The sequence below is a fragment of the Callorhinchus milii genome, unplaced genomic scaffold, assembly GCF_018977255.1.
Source record: "Callorhinchus milii isolate IMCB2004 unplaced genomic scaffold, IMCB_Cmil_1.0 Scaffold27, whole genome shotgun sequence".
Taxonomy (NCBI): domain Eukaryota; kingdom Metazoa; phylum Chordata; class Chondrichthyes; order Chimaeriformes; family Callorhinchidae; genus Callorhinchus; species Callorhinchus milii.
The window spans coordinates 1,636,457-1,659,439 of record NW_024704768.1 but is presented as its reverse complement, the minus strand read 5'-3'; the positions used below and the strand labels follow the sequence as shown (position 1 = coordinate 1,659,439).

The window sequence follows — 22,983 nt, the reverse complement described above, 5'->3', positions numbered from 1 at the left end:
TATTATCGGAACAATCACTATTCGCACGTTTGATTGGCTCTTTGCAAAATGAATCTAACAGACCGAACACTGGTGAATGTTAACTGCATGTTAAATGCAGTTTGGACTCGAATTTTTGCACAACACCCCCCCCCCCCCCCCCCTCCCCCCATATCTTTGCACATCCCGATCCTAATGGAGTAAATGTTAATTAAAATGAATGTTGCACCATTAATTCACAAGTCCCCCCCCCCCCCCCCTCCGGTTTCTTTTTAAGAAAAAGGTCTTGAGATGTTTTGCTGTTTAATTGTTGAATAGCAGAGAGAGAGAGAGAGATGCCACGTGAAACTTGGGGTTTTATTGAGCAGAGGGTTTAGTGTTGTTGATATCAGTGAGGAATGTTGCGTTGGGAGGATTTTTTTTTGGCTTGGCCTAGCTATTGTGTGACGGCTGTTTCCTGAAAAGCCGTTATCCTCCTGGATGGAGGAAGAGAGTTGTAAATCCTACTGTTTTATGACCCTACGAACAGATGTTGCGGATCCCACCATCACCAGATCGGTTCCTGTGTCTGTTTATCTGCCACAACCATCGCCCTGCAATTCCTCGCTTCTAACTCTTTGTTCTTTTTTCCCTCCTCCCTTTGAACATGAGACTGTTCGAAGAATCTTTCCTTGGGTCGTGCCATAAAACGGCGCCGCAGAACCTTAATTACTGAGTGGGTTGGTTGGTTGGGGTGGGGGGGGGGGAGGGAGGGGTGAGAGATGTGTGTATGTGTGTGTGTGTGGGGAGGGGGGGGGGGGGAGCTCGCTTCATCTCCCTGAATGCGGTTTCTCAAATCAGTTTCCCTCAATGCTTCTTATTTCAATTTAATTCTCCAGGAATTTAAAATGCAACATACAAGGGGACAGATACAATACACAGACACATCTGTGCAGACAGATACAACACATAATTCTAGCAATTCAGACGAAATCAAACCATAAATATAACCTACAGGCAAAAACAAACCATAAATATAGCACACAGACACAAAGGTAGACAGATGCAGTATGCAGTTGCTACAAAACACAGATGCAACACAGAGACAAATAATTTCACACACACCAATGTAACATACAGCCACAGAACAAACAAACACATGTGCAATAAAAAGACAGATAAAGAACACATACAATATCCACAAATGGATACAACATATAAAAATGCAATACATGCAGATATAACAGACAGATACATAGATACAATACAGACCGACATAACACAGAAAGAGATGCTACATACACAGTTAATTACCACACGCAGATGTAAAAAACAGAAGGAACACAGACCAGTACAACACAGACAGTGACGTTACACAGAAATGTAACACACAATGATACAAAACAGACCCTCGCACACTTACACATGCATACAGGTATGCACATACACGAAAAATATACATACATAAATACACGCTGACACACTCACAAACAGAGCACAATATCACTCTTGCAGGCAAAGTCCAAAATGCAATTTATTCACCGCTTCTAGATTTATGGTTGATTTATAACCTATATATATATACTCCGAATTTTAAATTGCATCAAAAACATAAGATGGAAAACGGAAGAAGCGATTACGGAACCAACTGAATTCATATATAAGCACTTACATATAATCGAAATCTTGTTGTGATTTAAAACGAATCAACTTACACTGATGGGCAAAGTACATTAAAAGAGTAAATGAAAATTATATTAAATTAAGATCGAGAAACATAACCACCTCCCACACAAACTTGTTTATAAAATTCTGAACTTCCAAATCGTGAGTCCTATAAGTGTGGTATCTGAATCTGTAAGAGAGAGCGAGTTACAACAGGCATTAATCAAATGAAAATGCTATTACTTAAAATGTTATTATATAAACGGTTAGTTACTCATTTGTTTCTATTCACAATTCCTCTAGGCCACAGGCTTGTACTCTCCAGCACATCCCACAGTCCCTGCTGTGAAATTCACAAACTATTTTACAGCGTAAAAATGCTTTAAAATAAACAAATATATTCATCCTTAAGCAGCTGAGAGCTGCACCACTGCACAGCATATCAGCCATTCGATCTGATTTTAGGCACGGGGCCATTTTCCTTGCTGTTCTTGTTGGTAACAGTGGAGATAATAATAGCAGTCAGCCGACTCCCTTCTCGGCTAAATTGTCCTCTTTTTTTAAAAAAAAATCCCTGCTTTTGCATCAATGTGAGTCACGCACAGGCACGTCTGTTTCATGAAATTCAGAGTCACACAACAATGCCTGGAGAATTACTGAGGTTGCAGGTGTTAACGTGCACGTGAGAAAAGGTGATGCGTTGTAACTGGATAACGGCTGAGACAGTGAACATGAGATTAATAGACAAACACGATAGCAGCATTGACAGACAGATAGACAGACGGGACAGACAGACTCAGACAGGCAAGACAGGTATACACAAAAACACACACACACAGTCAGACAGCCCCCCCCCCCCCCCCCCCCCCCCCCACACACACACACACACATAATAATCAGAGAGAAAAAGAATTATTGGGATAGATACGTATTAGGAATCAGAAAGACACAAAGGGAGTGCTTTTTTTTAAGAAATGAAGGGAAACAAAACAAAAATGCTGTGACTTCAACCCGCAACAACATCGATTCTTGATATTAATCAGATCTTATTTGTCAAAAAGTCAAATACGTTATATTTAAAGTAACTTGCGTTAACCAACCCCACCCCCCCACCACACACACACACCAAGAGGCAGCGATGAGGCCTTATCAAAGTAAAGATGTAAAAGAAATCATGTCCCCCCCCCCCAACACCCCCCAAAAAAACTCCACAACTTTTACATAAGGGTCCGTGGCGTCATTGTTCCGCTGACAGGTCCCAATAGATTATGATAGATCCACGTTTTAGAGACAAGTTGCAAAGTGTAGGTTATGGCAGACTGGCAACTCATACCAATTATTTTCAGACTCTTGACAGGGAGATCCATTCAGTGATTCATTGGATAACAAAACCGCGATGACAACTCCGGCTATTAACCTTCTCGCACAAGCGGCCAAGAAGATGGCTTGGCCAATAAGTGCAGCCAATGTTACTGTGTAGTTTCCACATTCCATGCATGTGTGTGTGTGTGTATGTGTGTGTGTGCATGTGTGTGTGTGTGTGAGTTGGCACTGGGACAATTCTACTTAGTTCTGGAAATGCCTGTGCACAAAAAAAAACACAATTCGGATATATTTTATTATTGTTTATTATGTCTATTTATTATATATATATATAAGAGAAATGCAGCTCTCCCAAAACGGTGCAGACTTTTCACTCTTACGAACAGAAAAGTGCAGGTTTGCGCCAGTGACAAATCATTTAACATCGGCGTTGCTTTCCCCGACTTGCGAACCTCCCCCCGTTTCAGAGGCTGTCTCGTTTGTCATTAACTTTTAAAAGGGATGTGTTCATAACTCAACTCACTCGGTTTTCACCACACAGACGGCCTGAATTTCCCGTCCCCCTATCCGCAATAGGCTATGCGCGACTTTTCGACCACAAGTTTGTGTGTATGTGCGTGTGTGTGTGTGGGGGGGGGGGGGGAGGAATGTAGGGGGGGAGATGCAAAAATGGCTCATATTTATATATTTATTCCTAACAAGAGGCGCACGGTGAAAATAGAAATGTTGACTGCTATCCCCCCCCCCCACCCCCACATCAGTTGAGAACCACACGCCAGCTGTGTTTTTAGTACTATTTGGCATTTGGCTGCACGTCAGACCCTCCAGCTCACACATACATCATCTCACACCGTGATGCGATTCCTCTTATTTCACAGCGAAATTCCTCGAGAGATTCCGCAACCCACCCCCCACCCCCACCTCTCTCACTCTCTCTCTCTCTCCTGAAACACACATGTGGGCAGCATCGTCCCACGCCAGTAACACTGACTGTAGCGATGAATGTTTTTTGTTATCAGTTCAAAACTAAATCAAATCTGACCCCCACCCACCACCCCCCCCCACCTACCCCCGCACACATACCACCCATTTAAATCTCGTGTTACACGTTGAGGCGAGAACATGATCTTTCATGTTTAAGGCGGCGTGGAGTGAAGTATTGCATTTACACCTGTCAGTCAGACTGTCTTTCTTACCTGTTGTTGCAGTGCAACACCACTCTTAGTTGTATAATGTGTCGCTTGCGTTTTGCAGTGTGCGAGCGGTTCAAGGTTAAAAACGCTATTTTCTTTGACCCTGTGTTGTGCAATTTGTAGGACTATATTCTGAGACGTACAACAACAATAACAACAACTTGCATTTATATAACGACCCTCACATTATTCCTAAATGTATAAATATAGATTTACATTTGTATAAATATACTTGATAAAGACCTGTTACAGAGCAGCTCTAACTCAATCGATGTGGCCCAGGCTGTCCTTCAATACACTGTGATTTCTCCTTATTGATCAAACGAATATCGCTGCCAAAGGAATGCAGATGGGGTGGGGGGGGGGGGGGTGAGTTGCCCCGTCATCTGGAGTTATGTTGATTTTTCACATGCAGTAATAATAATAATAATAAAATTAATAATCCTTGCATTTGGTATTGCGCCTTAACACGTCTTCGAGATGTCTCATAGCACTTCAATGAGTTAAAACTGTTCATTCCTGTCCAGTAAATAAGATTTTTTCTTTTTTCAGATCGCACTTTGAAGTCTACCCTTGTTAGAATGCCTTCCCCCATGTATTGGGTACATGCTGGTGAGATTGGGTAAATAAATAATGGTGAGATTTGCTGTTATCACTAACTTGTTGTTTGGAAACACAGACATTGGCCACTTGACCAAAGGCATTGGCCAGTCGATGACACCCCCTTCCCTCCCTCCCTCCCTCCCTTCCACGACTCACCCTCCCACTTTGTTAAGATATCTACTTGAACTCCCAATGTAGCCATCACTCCTGATCAGTGGGAAAAAACTGGGCCAAGATAATCCATGAAATCTTCTAAGGTATAAAAAAATGTCTGAAAAAGAATGAAGAAAAGTCTAAAGTAAACACGAAATGCACTACAATAAACAGAGAAAGGTCCCCTTGACTGTGAATTTGGTTATTGATTCAGAATTATAATTGCTTTTATCTTATCTAATATTCTTACACATATGTTTGTTTCTTTTTTTCTTTTTACGACTATAATGGCAGGGTAACTCTTGACAACTTATTGCAAATTAATTTAAGCAATATCGTGTGCAAAAGAAAGCTGTGAGTTTGAGATTTTAAAGTTTTATCGTTTATCAGTGAAACCAGAGTTCTTGAAACCCTACTTCAACTCACAAACTCGATGATTATACTCGCTGGACAATCTGTCAGTAAACTGGTCTAAAAGTATTAGGAATATTTATACATGTATTACTTTAACATTCGCGTTTATTCTGTGTGCCATTTATTAAGATCTCTATCTGGGACGAGAGGAATAGATATTGTTTCTTCGATTAATAATTAGAAATCAATACCCACCTACTATACTGCGAGATGTCTCCAGTGAGGTCCCGAGCGCGCACACACATCCCACCTCGCACATTCGCTCACTATTAATTACAGAACACTTTGTAGTGTGTCTTGTAAAACAATTCCTAGGAATACTTAAAAGTAGAATCTGCGCTGCATTTCAGCTCCCTGGTATTTTGACCTATGACTCTATCCCACTGATTAAATACCGCCCCCTCCCCCCCAACCCCCGCCGCCCCCATACTTCCCCCCCCCCCCCCCCCCCCCCCCCAAACAGAAGTCAGAAGTACTATATTTAACATTGGGATGCTTTTTATTAATTCACATCAATTCATTGATTTTTTTCAAAAAAAAGTCTTCACACAAAAACAATTCGTTTGCCAGTGAGTTAGTTTCACGCCGAATTAAAAACAAACGTCAAGCACAGCCCTGAATATCGGTCTGTTGAGTTGGGACTGAAATATCTTGCAGGTAGATTCATGTTTGAATGCTTGTGATGTGACTTGGGGCTCTGTTCACTTTGTTCCTTCGGTGTTTTTTTAATAAAAAAAGAAAGGATGGAGGCTATTCACTTGCACAAAAAAGTACAGGCTTCAAATTGACGTATGAGCACGTGAGCCGCCTGGCCCTGTCATTAAAGCTGGTGTCTGGGACTGAGAGACCCAATTGCTGGGCCATATATTTTCGCAGTGTTTTTTTTAACGGGAGGGGATGAACACCCCCCACCACCCCCCAGAAAAAGCGTGAACAAAATGAGTTTCTAAACGTCTGCACTGTGTTTAAACCCACCTCTCCTCTCCTCTCCGTCCGGTGGATTAAGTGTGCATTGCAGGAGTCTTGTTTTATATGTATAAAAAGCTCAGAGGGACAGGACACCGCGGCGTGAAAGGCTTCCGAGAGGTATTTACCAAACAACAATGCGTCCTATTGCACACACAAACGCGATGAATTATTACAAGTGTGAAGTAAAGGTCATGTGGGACCCTTTAGAATCGGTCACCCAGCAAAAAATGCAACTTATGAATTCGGTTCTGCTCTTGCCATTGTAATCTGTTCACGATCTGAGTTCTTTTTTTCTTTTTTACTATTACAAAAGTGGTGTCTTTTTTTTAAAAAAAATGGAAACTTAAATTTCCACTCGCACGTGAATCTTCTAATGCTAAACCATAATCATTTAATATCGCCTCTAGACCTTGCACGGACATCACTTTTGTAAGAAATCGATTGGTGTGGGCGTTTTTTCTGAGGTTTCTTACCAGCGCCCTCCACGTTCAATCCTTTTTTTATTTAGTTATCACACTTTTTTTTAATAAAGTGCCTCACCCCCACCCCCACCCCCACAAAAAAGCTCAACTGTCCAAAAAAAAAATCAACAGTAAATCGGTAACAATAGGATCAGTCTTAAAATAAATAATTCATGAATTTGCCTATAATGTTATTAATGGCGTCCCAAGTTTCCAACGAGTTTCGCCCAATATTTTTTTTTGTTGGCGCCACCGTAAGGGTAGATGGCAAAGAAAAGAAAATCATTGCAGAACGCGGATTTTTTTGATATCAAAAAAAGTCAAGCTATAAATCAATCTTTTATTGAAACTGGGACGAGAGCACGTGTTTTTTTCTCTCTCTCTCAATCGGCGGCGCTTTGTAGTAAGAGCCTTGTCTTAGCCCTCCTTTTCATCTCTTGTTTTGTTCAAAACGTTTTCTTTGCAATCGATGCTTAAACCGACTCGTTTCTTATATCATAATCCGATTTAATTTTTATTTTCACGGCGACTTTACCCAGAATATTCTTGACCATGTAGCAGTCTACCCATGTTTACAACCAGTCTGTATCTTAAGTTTTTGGCTCGATTTCCAGTGGACAGACATGTTTTATGTTTCGAAGACTGTAAATAGCTTCTTTACCACTGTCTAAATGACAGGCATCTAATTTATTGCAATAAACAATGTAAAAAGCACCAGGACACAGCACTATGGACACAAAGAAAGCTTATTAGAACCGAGTCAGACAGAAATTATCAAAAGGAACATTTATGTCACTTGATCAGAAAAAGAGTTTTGCCTTTGAAAAATTGCAAACATTTTAATTAACAAACGGTTTGTTTTCGGGCGATCTGCAGAACGCTATTATTATTATTATTATTATTATCTGCAGAACGCTCTCTCTAATCTGTGATAACAAATGTATGCCAATGTCCTCTGATAGTTTGTTTTATTATTATTATTAATCTGCGTGATCATTGTCATTCAATGCTGTGTGGGTCAAATGGATAAGATATGTTTAAAATACGTCAGTGTGCAGTGTACATCTGATAGTATATCCTGTACTTACAGAACCCCTCCCCAACTCCTCTCACAGTGAATATGAATATCATGCATGATTTCAGCCCAGAGAATACTAGGCCATAACCAGTCATTTTTACAGTTCTGTGTTCCTGAACACTTGCCAGACTACCTCATGTCTGGAATTTCCTTACATCACATAAATCAAGTATTAAAACATTAGGAATTATTTTACTCCCAAACTGTTTTTTTTCCCCAGGAAGCATTAACTGTAAGAAAATTCTACTACACTGATTTCACAGGGCGTTTACATTTATTCCTCATAAACTTGGAGGAGGGGGGGGGGTTTGGGGGGTGGGGGGTGGAATTCATTAACTTGAATTAACTACAACCTTGTATTAATCTATTGCATTTTTCAATTACTAAGCACTTGCAAAATGTAATCATGCTGTTGATTCTAACTAAAGACACACACAATTTGGTGTCAGTAAATCTCATTTGAGTAGATGAACTAACCTTTCCTTTTGTACGTTTAACTGAATATTTAAGTGAATGAAGTTTATGGCAGAATGTATTTGTGTGCAATATCTAATCCATGCTATTTAAATCCGTACTTTGTTTTCCTAGTAGGATGAACATAAACCACAAAGTAAATTGTTCTTACACTAAGGAACAATAACCCCAGTCCTTAATAGCTGAAAATAATTCGACATTTCAAGCTTTTAATATTATTATTGGAATTTAATTCCTAGTTTAATATTTTATGTTCCACATTACAGTTAGCGATTTACCACACTTATCACGTTATATAACACCAAGTGCTGACGAGGCCGGAGGGTTTATGTTAAAAAAAATACAGGAAACGAAAATTTTACATTAATGTTCAATTTGTTAAAGTGATGTGCACAAAAGTTTTTTTTAAAATATAAAGACGTGTAACTAACGTTTTGCATGGCTTGACGTTATATGAACAACATTCCCCCAATTACTTTTAAGGCAACTACATTAAAAGTAGGCATTGTATGTGCTAGTTTTAATGCATCGTGAGGCGCCGTGTATAATGTGTATGATCTGCTCCACTAAAACCGAACTTTTCGACTCCCGATTTCTAAAGAAAAAAAAAGGAAAAAAATCTTTAATGAATCAGGATAGATAGCTCGATCTCTCAGTCTATCTATCCGGTTCACCTTTGACTGAGCTTTCAAAGCGTCGTGTGTTGGGATAGAAAGTTAAGGCTTTTTTTTAAAAAAAAACCTTAGGCGAATTCCAAAATAGACGTGAAAGCTTCGAGGAATCCATCCTACGCTGTTTTTTACGCGCACTCCCTTCAGGCTTCCGAGTCCTGCCGAGTCGGGGATTTTGATTTCTGTGTTTACAACTACATAAAGCCAGGTGGTCATAAATCTTATTTCAGGGCTTCAGCGACAGCTATATTGGTATGCATGGTTAGGACGAGTGAATGCCTTAAACCATTAACAACTCTTGTAGGAGCTTTTGTTTTTTTTCAGTTCCATTTAACACCAGACCATTCCAGCAAAGTTAAATATTTGTTCGTGGACGGGGTGTATTTTTTTTGGTGGTGGTGGTGGTGGTGGGGGTGGTTTTGTAAGATTGCCCATCTCAGGGCTTGAATGCACGCCTGCCTCTGACTGTAACAAGCAAAAACACACACTCTGATATAATGCCTATATTTTTGATATACTATCGAGTGATTTATCCGGGCCGTTTGTTTCTGACGGAATTTAAAACGGCAAATAGATGCATCTGATTTCATAAATTTTTGGGGGGTGAAGTGGGAGCTATCGATTTGACAGAAAGCATTCGGGCCCATTATGCCACATTAATCGATGCAAATCATTTCTCCATTCTGATTACATCTTCCTTTATGACGCTTGGTTACGTCCTCGGAACACAGTCCTCACCCCCCACCCCCCCACACCCCCCCCTCCCCCACCACAAACGACTAGTAAACGATAATAATCTCCTTTGGAAATATCCCCCCTTGGAAGAAGCTTACAAAGTATCTGTCGTCAATTTTAGTGTGTTTTTAATTTTTTTTTGCTAGCAGACATCAGTAACTTTTGTCTGCGTCTCTCCTTCTCCCCCTCTTTCTCTCTCTCTCTCTCTCTCTCTCGCGTTCTTCGCATCGCCACTGAATCGAAGGTAAGGACTCGACACTACAGACCAACAGCAGACTTTTGTCCGAATGATTTATAGCTCAGATCTCGGTTCAAACAAAGTTCACGCGCTGCTTTTGGCTAAAGAATGGGTTTTTTTTTCTGCAAACCTCCTGACAATCTTTGCCCGTTGTTTCTGGACTATTTCCTATTTTGAAAACCCGCTTTGAGCTTAAAATCTCTCCTCTCTCCCCTCTCAGGGAAAGAAAATCGTTTTTTAAAGCGTTGAGTGGCCACGTTTATTTTTCCTTTTAAAATCCACACTTGAGTTGATTTGCTTATTTTGTGGAAAACTTTCAAATACTGTATTCTGTGCTATAACTGGGGTTTTTTTTTGGAGGGGGGAGGGGGGGGCTCCACTCGATATTTTTTATTATATTTGAAAAAATAGGCGAAGAAACTTGAGTTATGTGATGCGCAGCGATGCTATCAGTTAACTGGCATTGAATGACTCTCTCTATGATATAGGGTTTAAACATTCTGGAATGCATAACACATCTTTGTATGCGTCTCGTCACCCAATAAGTTATTTATATATTATTTAATATAATATATGTTATCTCAATGCTAATTTACTTTTTGCAGAACTCGTTACAAGTCGCTAGCGCCTATTAAATAAATCTGCAATGGGGAGAGAGAGAGAGAGAGGTTGACTCACTCTGATAGCCAAAATGGTAGCGTTTGTGTATGTGTGTGTGTGTGATGTGTTCTGACTGCTCAATGGTCCCAAACCAGAGAGAGCAATAAAGCACGGAAATGCTTGAATCTCTTTAACACCGAAGTTTAGGGTGAGAGGAGAAGGGGGGAGATGAGAGAAAGAGGAGAGGGAGGTGGGTTGGGGTGGGGGGGGGGGGAGATAAAAGTTTCTACGATTTATGCAGAGTAAGTTGTGCATTTGATACGAGTTGTATGACAGACGCTCAACGCCACCGAATGATAGAAAATGCATTTACGAAAAAAAGGCAGATTGATTCTCCCCCCCCCCTCCCCCACCTCTCCCAAATCTGAATTTACTATTATAACGCACGCATTTCCATGTGTTAAGTGATGTGCAAAGCGTATTATTGGGCGCAAGGCTGATTGGTGTCCAGGCTGTACATTGGCAGAGTGAATGTTCTGGTCTTAATATAGATATTGTTAATAAGGGAATCAATTCCACAAATAAGGGGAATTATTGAACAAGCCTGGAGGCCAAGGCGTCTTGCTACGAGTTGTTAAGTGTCAGATTTTAGCACAATGGTAAAATGGTGGGGGGGTTGGGGGGGTAGATAGATTTTAAACGCGATTTTCTGTGTATCGATAGGCCTGGTGGTTTGCTTGAAACTAAGCAAAGAGCGGCACGTTTTGTCCTTTATCGATACTTATCGATAGAAAGGTTATTTATACTGCAAATGTCGACGTTGTAAATAGTTGAGCAAGGATTCAGGAGGCGAGCAATAGAGAGGTCTGATTTGACACGCTGCTATCTTCGAGTGTCACATTGCCCAGTCACTATTATACAATCGTACAATCGAATATTAAACACAAATGAAATCGGATCCTAAACCCTTCTAATATCTATATTTATATTAAAACATTGAGGCCACACGGAAGCTGTCAAGGATACGTTATTTACAACCGCCCGAAACATTTGATATGGGCTTAATTGTGAGCATAAATCAGTGAGTTTAACAGGGTATTATTTGTTGCAAAGACTTTCAGACAACCAGTTGAAATAGAAATAGATTTCAACTTAAATCAAAACGATTTAAACCGATATGATACACACACGAGAGGCGCGTTTGTGTGTGTAGAGGGTGTGTGAGTGGGTGAGGGAGGGGGTCATTGACGAGAGACTATTGTTTCCGTTATTAATAAACATTCTATGTAATCGATATTATTACNAAAAAGCGGTTTAATTGCAATCTTGTAGGGAGGGAAGTAGAGAAAGGCAGAAATTATATCATCAACTCAATAATTTTTTAAAATGAAAAAAAATCGGTATCTTGGTTTCAAATGGTAACTCTGGCTCCAATTGCAAATGTTAGCAATAAATCTCGAATACTATAAATGTCTGTACATGTCTGTCCTAAGGTGCTGAACTCAAATTGATTAAATATCTTGCGTTAAGAGTAGACGGGCGGTGGCTAACTCGATGCATGTTTTATATCATATATATATACATATATATATATTCCAATAGTAACAAGTGGATCAAGACTTCCTGAGAGAAGCTAATGGAAACTACACAACGCCCTTCAAGCAAATGGAAAAACAATGCACTTTTTAAAAAAATTAAGCAAGACTCTGGCAATGCCCGTGTGCTTTCGTCGGCACAGACGGTCACTTTAAGACGCCTTTCCTTTCGATTCTTTCCCGTAGGAATGTCGCTTTCTTTGTTGCACCCACCCCCACCCCACCGGAGCCAAACATCCATCCGTCCACACCCTTTGTAAATAATCCGCTCACAAATTCGCAAACCTACGGGGTTTTTTTTTGTTCCCCCCGAAAGAAAAACAAAATTCGGTTACTTCACCTTGCGGCACGAATGCAGAGGCGGGTGCGTTAAAGGGTCGATGTTTGCGAGAATAGGGTTTGATTTTTCTCCTTTCTTTAATATAAAAAAAAGATGTAATTTCATATCGCCAGGCCATCCTTTTGTTTAGGCAAGGCAGTCTGTGTATGATAATAACGCTGCATTACAATTTCCACCTCATCCGCCTCGACTAATCGTTCGATTGCAAAACGCAATTCTATAACCCTATCCTATAACGCTTTCTGCGGCACATTTCGGAGTGAAAAAGGTGGTAAAGGAGAAGGGTTGGGATGTTAAAATAATACCTTTATTCGGTGCTTTGTTCACGGGCGAGTTTTTCTGCCGTCTTTACACGTTTTTAAGCCTAACATTTCGTTTCAGTGTTTTCCCCTTTTTCTAACGTGAACGCTCTTTGAAACTTCTCTGTCCCGACATCAGACACACACACATATTGCTATTTGTCTGTCTTTTAATCGGCATATCGGTAGGATTAAGACCGACCACAAGAACACCATGCCTCCCCCCCACCCCCCCCATACACACACACACACCACTCTTGATTTCGTCCGGACAATAGTTTTATATAAAATTGCGCAAAAACTTGCCCACCTCACGGTTTAACTGGAACGCGGACACGTTCAGCAATTGAGTCGGGGCAAAATAAAAAAAAGATAAATAAGAGTTTTGTTTGAACAAAAAAATAATAATCGCAAACCTACCAGAGGGTGAACTTTTATTAGCTTTTATGTTTTCAAAGAAATTCTTCCATCCTTTTGTGGCCCCCCTCAAAATGTAGCACTGCACAAGAACAGTTCCCAATGTGAGATTCTAACGCCTACACTACAGGTGCAAAGACTGGGGAAATGGTGGGCAGTGACTTAACACCAGGTCCCCCCCACCCCCCAACTCTGGTGCAATTAATATCTTTCCCTTTGCATTTTCTCTCTCTGATTATTACCGGCAGGTTTGGGACCATCGAGCACACCTTGGCTGCAAGCGACCGGGTTTTCCCGTGGGCGGACACGCACTGCACCATGTTTCGCCATCTTTCTATCACTTGCGTGGACTAACCCCAAAAGGTCTACTCGGCGGAGCCATTGGAGGACGCTCTGCCACGTGAACAACTGGACTCAGCCATTATTCAACCAGATTGTCAAGACATCCCTCCCACCACCCGCCCACCACCACCCCCAACCCCCCACCCCCACTCCCCACCCCACACACAACACACAACACAAACCACCACCCACCAACCCTCCCGACAGAAGAGGGAAGGGAGAAAATAAAGGATTGAGATGCAAAAGGCTCTTTACTACGAGACCCAAGGGCTGTTCGGCGGCGCGTGTTCATTTCAGGACTCTGATGGGATTAGATACATGTCCCAGGCACCATGTCATCCCACCCCACCACACACAACCCACCGGCCGGCTTGCTCCCTTCAACCAGATACCATCACGGGCACAGACTCCACTCCTCCCCCAGGCCGCAAAGCGGCCGAGATCAGTACCAATCTGATGCGAAAGAGCGGTTGTCAGCTCCCGGATCTATCGGCGGGCATCCAGCCGACTCCTCACACATTATCTTCTCGCCAAAGCGACTCCTGTTCACCGCGGAGCAGCAGCCCCGTAAACACTTTGCCTCTCGGCTCCATGCCCGGGGGCTCTAGCCCTGTCGGCAACTCCAACAAAACCACAGCCCCTCCCAAGCAAATATTCCCTTGGATGAGAGAAACCCGCCAAAACTGCAAGCAAAAACCTAACACACTCGCTTCAGGTACTTGGGGAGTACTTACAGTTGAGCAAATCCCGCACTGGAACTCTCACAAAACTCTCTCTCTCTTCCCCCCCCTCCTCCCCTCACTCATTCACCAAATGACTCCCAGTGTATTTTTTTTATGGCGGATTTCCATTTGGAACTCAAAGCTGCCAAGTTGCTTAATTACATCAAATATTCGTTCAAAAACTCCCCCCTCTTTTATATGGCCATTAATGAGATTTAGACCAAAGGCGCCTCCCGCGTAATTCATTCGTGAACTTTGTATTTGTGCCATTCACTTCGAGGCCACTTTTCGCTCTTGAGGGTCATTGTCCTATCTCCTTTGGCCCATTTCCTCCTGACGGGAGGCAAATGTGAATTAATTGGGGGGGCAAAGAAACACGGTTTTTAAATAGACCCACAGCTAAGTTCGCTGCCATTATAATAATATTAATTATTATTTAGTGCCTCAACACGTCTTTGGTACTTCTCAAAGCGCTTCACAGAGTATACCTAAAGTGCATTGAGTGATATTTTGTGAGCTAAAGTGTAACAAAAACGACATACTTCTAATACAACAATATTCATAAGAGAAAGGGATATAATAGACATATTGTGGGGTCATTAAAGTCATTTTACAATACTGTACTATATTCTGAATCATGGCAGAGTGACCTGTTTATTCTGTAATAAACTAAAGTGTTCGATCGTTTTGTCTTTTAAGGTGAAAGCGACCCTCAACCCAGTCCTCCGGGACAGCCTTCCAAAAGGGCCCGCACCGCCTACACTAGCGCGCAACTAGTAGAGCTGGAGAAAGAGTTTCATTTCAACCGCTACCTCTGCCGCCCGCGCCGGATCGAGATGGCCAACCTGCTCAGCCTGTCCGAGAGGCAGATCAAAATCTGGTTCCAGAACCGGCGTATGAAATACAAGAAGGATAATAAGGTGAAAGGGGGAGGGAGTCCCGCCAGCGGACATTCCCCGAGCCGGAGCCCGCCATTGAACCCGAATGCCTTCCCCAACCAGGTGCCACTGTCAAACGATCTGGGTTATGAGGCGCCAGTATCTACGGCTTACAACAAATCCCACGGTAACATGTATGGACTTGCTGCCTACACGGCGCCTTTGTACAACTGCCCGCCTACTCAGAAGCGTTATGGGGTCGCGCCAGTGTCTTCAGACTATGACCAAGTCTCCTTACAAGGCGATGGAGGCTTTGGGAACCCTAACGTGCAAGGCAGCCCAGGTTACGTAGGAGGGAATTTTGTGGACTCCATGCCAAACCATGGCCCGGTCTTCAGCCTTCCACACCCATCCTCTGCCACCATGGACTATGGAAATTGTGCCACCCAAATATCTGGCAAGGACCACCTTCATGGACCATGTGAACCACATGCCTCTTACACTGACTTGAACTCACATGCTGCACCTCAGGGTCCTAGCCACGAAGCTCCCAAACTCACCCATCTGTAAGAGGACTCTCTCTCTCTCTCTCTCTCTCTGGGTGTGATTTGGTTGATATGGGGGTCGATTACAGTAAACCTTGCATTAGTAGTATCAGTTGGGACCATACATGCGATACAACTTATGCAAAGTCATGAGTTATGTCATATTTCGTCCACAAAATATACAGTCAATTCACTTTACAGTGTATTCTGTGAAGGGCTTTGAGATGTCTCGAATACTTGATGAGGCGCTGTATCAAATGCAAGGATTATTACTATATTATATATATTTGCATAGATGCAATGGGAGATGCACTGACGTACCACTTAGGCGATTGTACGATTTATACAGATCAGACTTCTGCTAGTTTTACTGTAGTCGGTCCTTAATGCAACATTTTACCACTTTTGTGGATTTCAAAAGGTTTTTCAAAAATTGTTTTTTTTTAAAAAAGCTTTTTTTCTCTCCCCAGAATCTTATGTCACAATATAGACAAATACACGCATACACATGATGCTGGCAAGCACAACGAGACACGTGGAATCTGGCTATGTTTTTCACCAGGGTTCAGAGACTTAATTCTATCATTTTGCTCTTCTGTGGAGCAGGTCTTCTCTCACAGCCCAGACAATTCTTTATCATTCACCTTCCAAAGTTTCTTTCCAAACTGTTAAATCATTTATTGTAGTGCTTGATTGCATTTTGTTTCAAACCATTGGCAATGCATTGAATTGCTCCTGTACTATTTTGCATTGTGGTAAAATATAGTTTGCGGTTTGTGAATTTGCTCCTCATTTAGGATGCTGTCTTAATGTCAAATTAGGAATATGTTGTCACCCAAATTAAGGTTGCCCGAAAATCATAGAATCTTCCAAGAACAGGAGGAGGCCATTAGGCCCATTGTGCCTGTGCCGGCTCTTTGAAAGAGCTATTCAACTAGTCCCACTCACTAGCTCTAACCGCATAACCCTGCAATTTTTTCCTTTTTAAGTACCTATCCAATTCCCTTATGAAATCTCAAAACAGAACAGACACCACTGGCCATTAAACAGTTACTAGTCAATTCTTTGGTTCTGCAGTGACCTGATAGTAAAACTTGCATCAGCAACCTGAAGGGAATGAGTCCCATTAAAGCAAAAGGAAACTGCTTGCTCAATGCAGGAACATTGCATCAGTGTTCTATATTAACTACCATTTCTCACCTGAAAGAACGAGAGATGATTTAATGGAGGAAGGGACATTGGAAGTCTATAATTAAACATTTTGCTGTACCCTGAGGGTGTTTGGCATGGAGACGTTAGCTCGCATTTATTCTTTTTTTTTAAAAAGACAGGTAACTTTATAATGTACTATAATAGGCTTGAACACAACCACATGCACAGCTCAAAAAGAGTTCCAGTTATAGAGTAACCTTGCACCAGAACACTTCTCATTCACTGCCATTGAAAGTGCAATACCCTAAAAATTCCCATTCACTCCCAGTGTAAGTGCAACATTCCAAGCCATCCAATTCAGTCTATTTCTGGCAGATCCTGTATGAAAACATAAGAATATAAGAACAGGAGTAGGCCATTCAGCCCCTCGAGACTGTACCACCATTCTATTAGATCATGGCTGATCTGTTCCTCAAGTCCAATTACACCTTTGCCCCTGTTACCCTGACATAACAAACATTTATCCACCTCCGTCTTGAAAATTTTGATGGATCCAGCATCCACAGCTTTTTCGGGGAGAGAGTCCCAGATTTCCACTCGCCTTTGCGTGAAAAGATGCTTCCTGATTTCACTCCTAAATGGCCTAGTTCTAATTTTAAGATTGCTCTGGGTTTTCCCATCCATCAGAGGAAATAGTTTCTCTGCAGCTACCCTGTCGAATCTCTTTAAGTCCCTTTCCATCCTCTCCCATTTTGTAACAATTTATGATCCAAGCCTAATATTTATTATTACCCTTCTTGTAATCCCCGATTCTGTTGCTCAGCGCTATGTTCAAGAAAGCTATTTTGAAATATACAGAGCAAGAGTTTTGACTTCAGGTATCTTTTTAAATGCAAAATATGTTTTCATTTTTCAATAAGTTTCCGTTTTTGTTTAGACTGAATAGCTATGAGGTGTGGATCAGCGAATGATTTGCTCTTATGGGTACCTCACAGTAACAGTGATCGATAGAGAACATTTCTGGGTGGAGAAACAATGGGAATGTGTCAGGATTCCATTGTACAATTAAGCGAGGAACTTTGCACTAAATATATATATATATATATATTAAAAATAAGCGTTTTTCAAAAGAATACAACCCAGCGTTCCTTTTTATCTAGTCTCATTCATTTTGGATGCGTTGATTTTAATTATTTCTTTGCACTTATTACGGGTGTTTTTTTTAATACTTTTACAGCATTTCCAACAGTGAAATGTAAGCGCAAATTGGAACAAAATAGTCTCAATTGGTTATAATTGTACATGTATTTATATGAAGGAAACCTCCGTCGCAACACAACGTGTCCTTTGATCGTTATCTCTTTAAGTGCGACATATATTTGTTAAAAAAATACAATTTTAAAGAGTAGACGTAGCGTTAAAACAAACTTATAGTTAACTTGTGTGTATAACTTTTTATAATAGACCCATGAATGAATCAAATGCTGTCGAGACATATAGAAGACACACAAACAAACGCCTCTTTCATTTTTCTATTTTTAGAAGTAATTTTCTTGCCAAAATGCCTGGTATACTTTTAATAAAATTTCGTCTTTAAAAATGAATCTTTTTTTTATTTTAACCTTTGTTTGATAACGTTGTGTTTCTTGGTTCACAGGACGCTGTTGTTTTTAAGAGTGAGTTTCCCATCTTGTAGTGCTCAGTGTCCCAGAGACTCGCCCTTTCCTAACCCTCATCCATCATCCGGACAGGATGTACTTTGAGCTGGCAGTTAGTATGCATACTGAGGCCCGAGACTTTTAGATTTTTCTTTGCACAATGGTCCTCTTCCCAGTCAACTAAAAATCTAGAACTTTCTTCCGTGTTTGCTTCCAAGCCATCCCTGTCGTGTCTTCGGACTCCCAGACACCGCTCTGTGGCCTATTGCCATTAATAAACAGCTTCCCTTGGATCACAAAACGTATGGAAGTTGTTGAAATTAGGACGGGTCGCTAAAAGACACAAAAAACTGTGTGGGGGATGGGGGTAGTTAAAAAGGAACCGAGTCACTCTCCTCCCCATGAACTCTAAAGGGTTGACTCATTGCCTAATTAACATACAAATTGCATAACTACTTTTAATTCGAATTATCTAAACAGTTTCTCCCCTGTCTTAATTGTTCTGGTTGCAATTAGCCAGCACTAACCACACACTTGAAATAACTTTTTTTTGAAAGATTTGTTTAGTTTGTGCCTTATAATTGTAATTAATTAAATAAGCAAAAGAAAAAGTGAGAAATCGTTCCTCCCATTTGACAGATGGTACAATATATATTATAGGGAATACCAATATACAATATCAGATGAGGAATCCTGGGATAAAGGATCGCTGGAAAAGTTTTCAATCTTGGCTTGATCTATTTTGTACTTCAGAGAGAAATGGTCAAGATTTTGTGACAAATCATTTTACAATCTTAAGTTTTGTGCCCAAAATTCACATTTGCTTCAGTCGATTTCCAATTATTTGGTTATTTATAAAATACACAGTCAATTCACTTTACAATGTGAAGCGGTTTGAAACATCTCAACGACTTGATAAGGCGTTCCATCAAATGCAAGGATTGTTATTATTATTATTTGGCCCAGGATCCGCCATTAAGACAATGAGTGTGTCAGTTAGTCCTTAACGAGAAGTGATCAGGGCTACCGGTTCAGCACACACCGAATGAACACTGTCTGCAAATCAATGATTGCATTTGGTTCGACATAGACCGTTTTGCAAGACATTGCATATATATATATATATTTTACAGTATATACAATATATATTAGATGTAGTACTCAAGTGTTGAGGATCATTTTCATAGCGCTTGCTGCACTGACGTACAATGAAATTATACAGTAGTTTCCATTCGGAAAATATTAAATCAGGGTTGGGAAATAATTCAATTCCTGGTGCTTGAGAGGTCAGTGGATTTGCATATGGTTGTTCAGAACTGCTGATGCCGCCTGAAACCTCTTCCACTGGCCATCCGGCCCACGCACTTGCAAGAGGCCACATTAAACACACCTCCCACGCGAATTCTAGCCAGAGATACAACCAAGAAAGCCCCCCTATCCCCTCCACTCTCTCACTCTCTCTCTCTGACGCCTTTGGTATGATTGTCTTTGGACGCCATGTTTTGCAATATATAACAAATTTGGGGAAAAATACACATTCTTTTCTGTTTAAGTTTTTTTTTATCTATTAACCTCACTCTCTTGCCTGAGCCCAACACTTAACAGCTTGTGGGTGTGTGTCTGTGTGTATGGGAGAGAGAGAAACCAGAAAAAAAGGCCTCTGGTATTTCAACAATGAGGAAGAAAATATCAAATGCAAATTGCATTCGAATCAGTGCAAACTGTAAATGTACAACAGTACAACATACAGGGATTTGGCCAAGAGATGGACAGTTTTAGCACAAAGAAACGGGCTGAACTTCTGGTAAAGCAGAAATCCTCAACCATTGAATTGCGATAGTCATAAATTTCCTTCAACTGAGGCTGAAGTCAGTCTTACTTTTACAAAGGCAAAAGTGAAAGTGTTTACTGGGAGGGTTGTGATTTACTCTACAACCCCCCACCACCACCACCAACACACACACACATATTATATATATATAAAACACTCCACACACAAATAGACAGTTTGCAGAGATCACATTGAACTAAAACTGAGCTATTTCCCCCCAACAATTGTGTGGCGTGGTCTGTTGGGCCCGGTTGGGTGTTTGCTTCTGATTAACAGTAACTACCGACCTACTCAGTGCTGAGCTCTCTGTTCTGCTCCAGATGTGAGCACCAAATTTATAAACCATCGCCACTGGGCAACACGCCTGCTGTAAAACTAAAAAAAAACCTTTTCAAAACGAAACTGAAAAAAACCCCCACTGGTTTTGTTTAAACTCACAAATGTTTGCAACACAAATCTGTTTACATTAAACAACTGCTTTATTCCTGCTTGGGATGGGGTGAAAAATCTCTGAATCTATAACAAATCGTCTCACTAAACCTCTCGAGATAATCATTTTTTGTAATATATATTAAAACAATTAAATTATTTAGCTCGGGTTGATGACATTTTTTTTGCTCCGGGGTCTGATTTATTTTAAGAAAGGCAGAGTTGTAGATTCCACGTTGCAGTGTCAGTTTGTTCAACGTTTAAGTCTAAACAGCTCGCGATTTAGAATGAGCACCTTTTAAAAATAAGTGTAATTCTCAACTATTTATTGGCGGTTGATGTCTGGAGCTTCTCTTAATGGTATGGTGTTAAAAGGTCTGACCTTCCAGCGCTCTCCCACTGGAGTGGGTGATGGTGTGATTATAAAATGCTGAGACTGAACACAAACAGAAAGAATCGCGTTTACTGACAACGTATCAATGAGTGTTAATTTACTTTTCCCCAAACACCAAAACACCTTCGTGTATTGAGAACACTTCATTCCCACCAATGCAACTATTGTACCCCAATTCCCTTTCTCGTAAAGCGGAGATAATAATAATTATTATTTAATAATAATAATAATTATTATTATAATAGTAGTAGGTATCTGAAAGATAATCAAAATTCTGGTAATGTTGTCCCATATTTCAACACTAGACTCTCTACTTCACTTTCACACTCCTAAGCAAGAACAAGTTTCTAACGAATTTGGGTCGTCACCAATCTTCCTTTATTTACTGATCACAATAAAATCCAATTAATGTATGTCCCACTTTGCTTTGGGTGCGATCAAATAACACGAAAGATAATGCAAGTCGCGCAGTTTCTCTTTTCAAATCCAATTTTATAAAAACAAACCTCCCGATGAAGCAAAGAAGTTGCTTTTTAAATCTTGTCAGTGATCAAAGTCGACATAAAAAGATTGCATTTCCTTACTAAAAAAAAAGTTGTAAGTGGGTTTAGCAATGGGTTGCTTGGATCAGATTTGTCACACACACACACACACACACACTTTGAATGATGTGCTGGCAACATTGCTCGGCAGATTCCTGCTTCGGGCAAATCTGCCTCTCATGAACAGAAGTGACATTCCTACATCTGTGGGCCAAGTGAGTCCTTTCAGGAATCCGAGCCCAGCTTGAACACAGCAAAGCGTCAGCCATGAAACAAGCTTATGAGAGACACAGGCCCTCTTCTCTCTCTCTCTCTCTCACTCCTGGGGAGTCAGTCCAGATCAACTGCTTGTTTCGCCCACAAAATACACAGTCAATCCACTTTACAGTATATCCCGCGAAGCGTTTTGAGACGTCTCGGAGACCCTACATCAAATGCAAGGATTATCATTATTATTATTATTAATGCACCATTAACACTTCCAAAGTCGCGATCAACTCACTTTTATTTGACACACACAAAAAAACGCACTGGATCGTTGTAGGTGGGATTCATCAGGAAGATTCCAATTCAGAAAATGTTATAATCTGCAGACAGGATTACCCAGAATTTGGTGCGTGTGTTTTTTTTCCCCCAAAAAAATTTCACGGAGGAAAAATGGAACAACACAGCGGCAAATACATTAGCAATAATAAACTTTGCATTTAATATACAGCCTTTCATGTCTCGGCGATGTCTCAGAGCTCTTCCAAGATTTTATTGTAATGTGTAGTGACTGTGTGCTGTACAGGCGAACGATTATGGTTGGTATCATACTTTTGTTTTGTTAATGCAACGTGGCCACACAAAATCGTCTCTTGAGCAGTGCACACGGGGACAATTCAAAGTTTACTGAGTGAGTAGAATTCATTCCTTCACAAATCCCCTTCAAACCGATCTCTCAATCAAACAACCGCGGTGTTGTAAAGTTGTGTTCTGAGCAAATCTATTGCAATTGCTCGGCAATAGAGGGTACATGCATATCCTTGCATTTAAATACACTCACAGCAGCAAATAACTGAATATATTCATTTCCAACCTTAAAATAGATTTTAACTCATTTCCTTGGGTATTCTGACAGTGGATGTTTAACTTTTTTGCAAGGCTTAAATTACCGAGTGCATATAATAATAATTTGATATTATTTGCTACAGCGTCTCAGAATATAAATGTACTTAATAATTACAGCCGCCAATAAAATGTGTTTAGATGGTACCTTCCCTATCCGGGCAAACCACAGTCTCGTGTGCGCCTGTGATCAATTT

General features: G+C 40.8%; 1 protein-coding gene across 1 annotated transcript; it reads left to right on the top strand.

Moving 5' to 3' along the window:
• The first annotated feature begins 13,715 nt into the window (after positions 1-13,715).
• On the top strand, positions 13,716-16,563 carry LOC103189315 (homeobox protein Hox-D3-like). Its single transcript, XM_007909662.2, has 3 exons — positions 13,716-14,243; positions 14,950-15,694; positions 16,144-16,563. Exons 1-3 carry the CDS (start codon positions 13,766-13,768, stop codon positions 16,343-16,345), a joined length of 1,425 nt encoding a protein of 474 aa, XP_007907853.2. The 5' UTR covers positions 13,716-13,765; the 3' UTR covers positions 16,346-16,563.
• Positions 16,564-22,983: the final 6,420 nt, after the last annotated feature.

Coding starts and splice junctions, on each gene's coding strand:
- LOC103189315 (XM_007909662.2), top strand. CDS start 13,766: ATGCAAAAGGCTCTTTACTACGAGACCCAAGGGCTGTTCGGCGGCGCG. Junction 14,244..14,949: donor ACCTAACACACTCGCTTCAG/GTACTTGGGGAG, acceptor TTGTCTTTTAAG/GTGAAAGCGACCCTCAACCC. Junction 15,695..16,143: donor GCTCCCAAACTCACCCATCT/GTAAGAGGACTC, acceptor TTCTCTCCCCAG/AATCTTATGTCACAATATAG.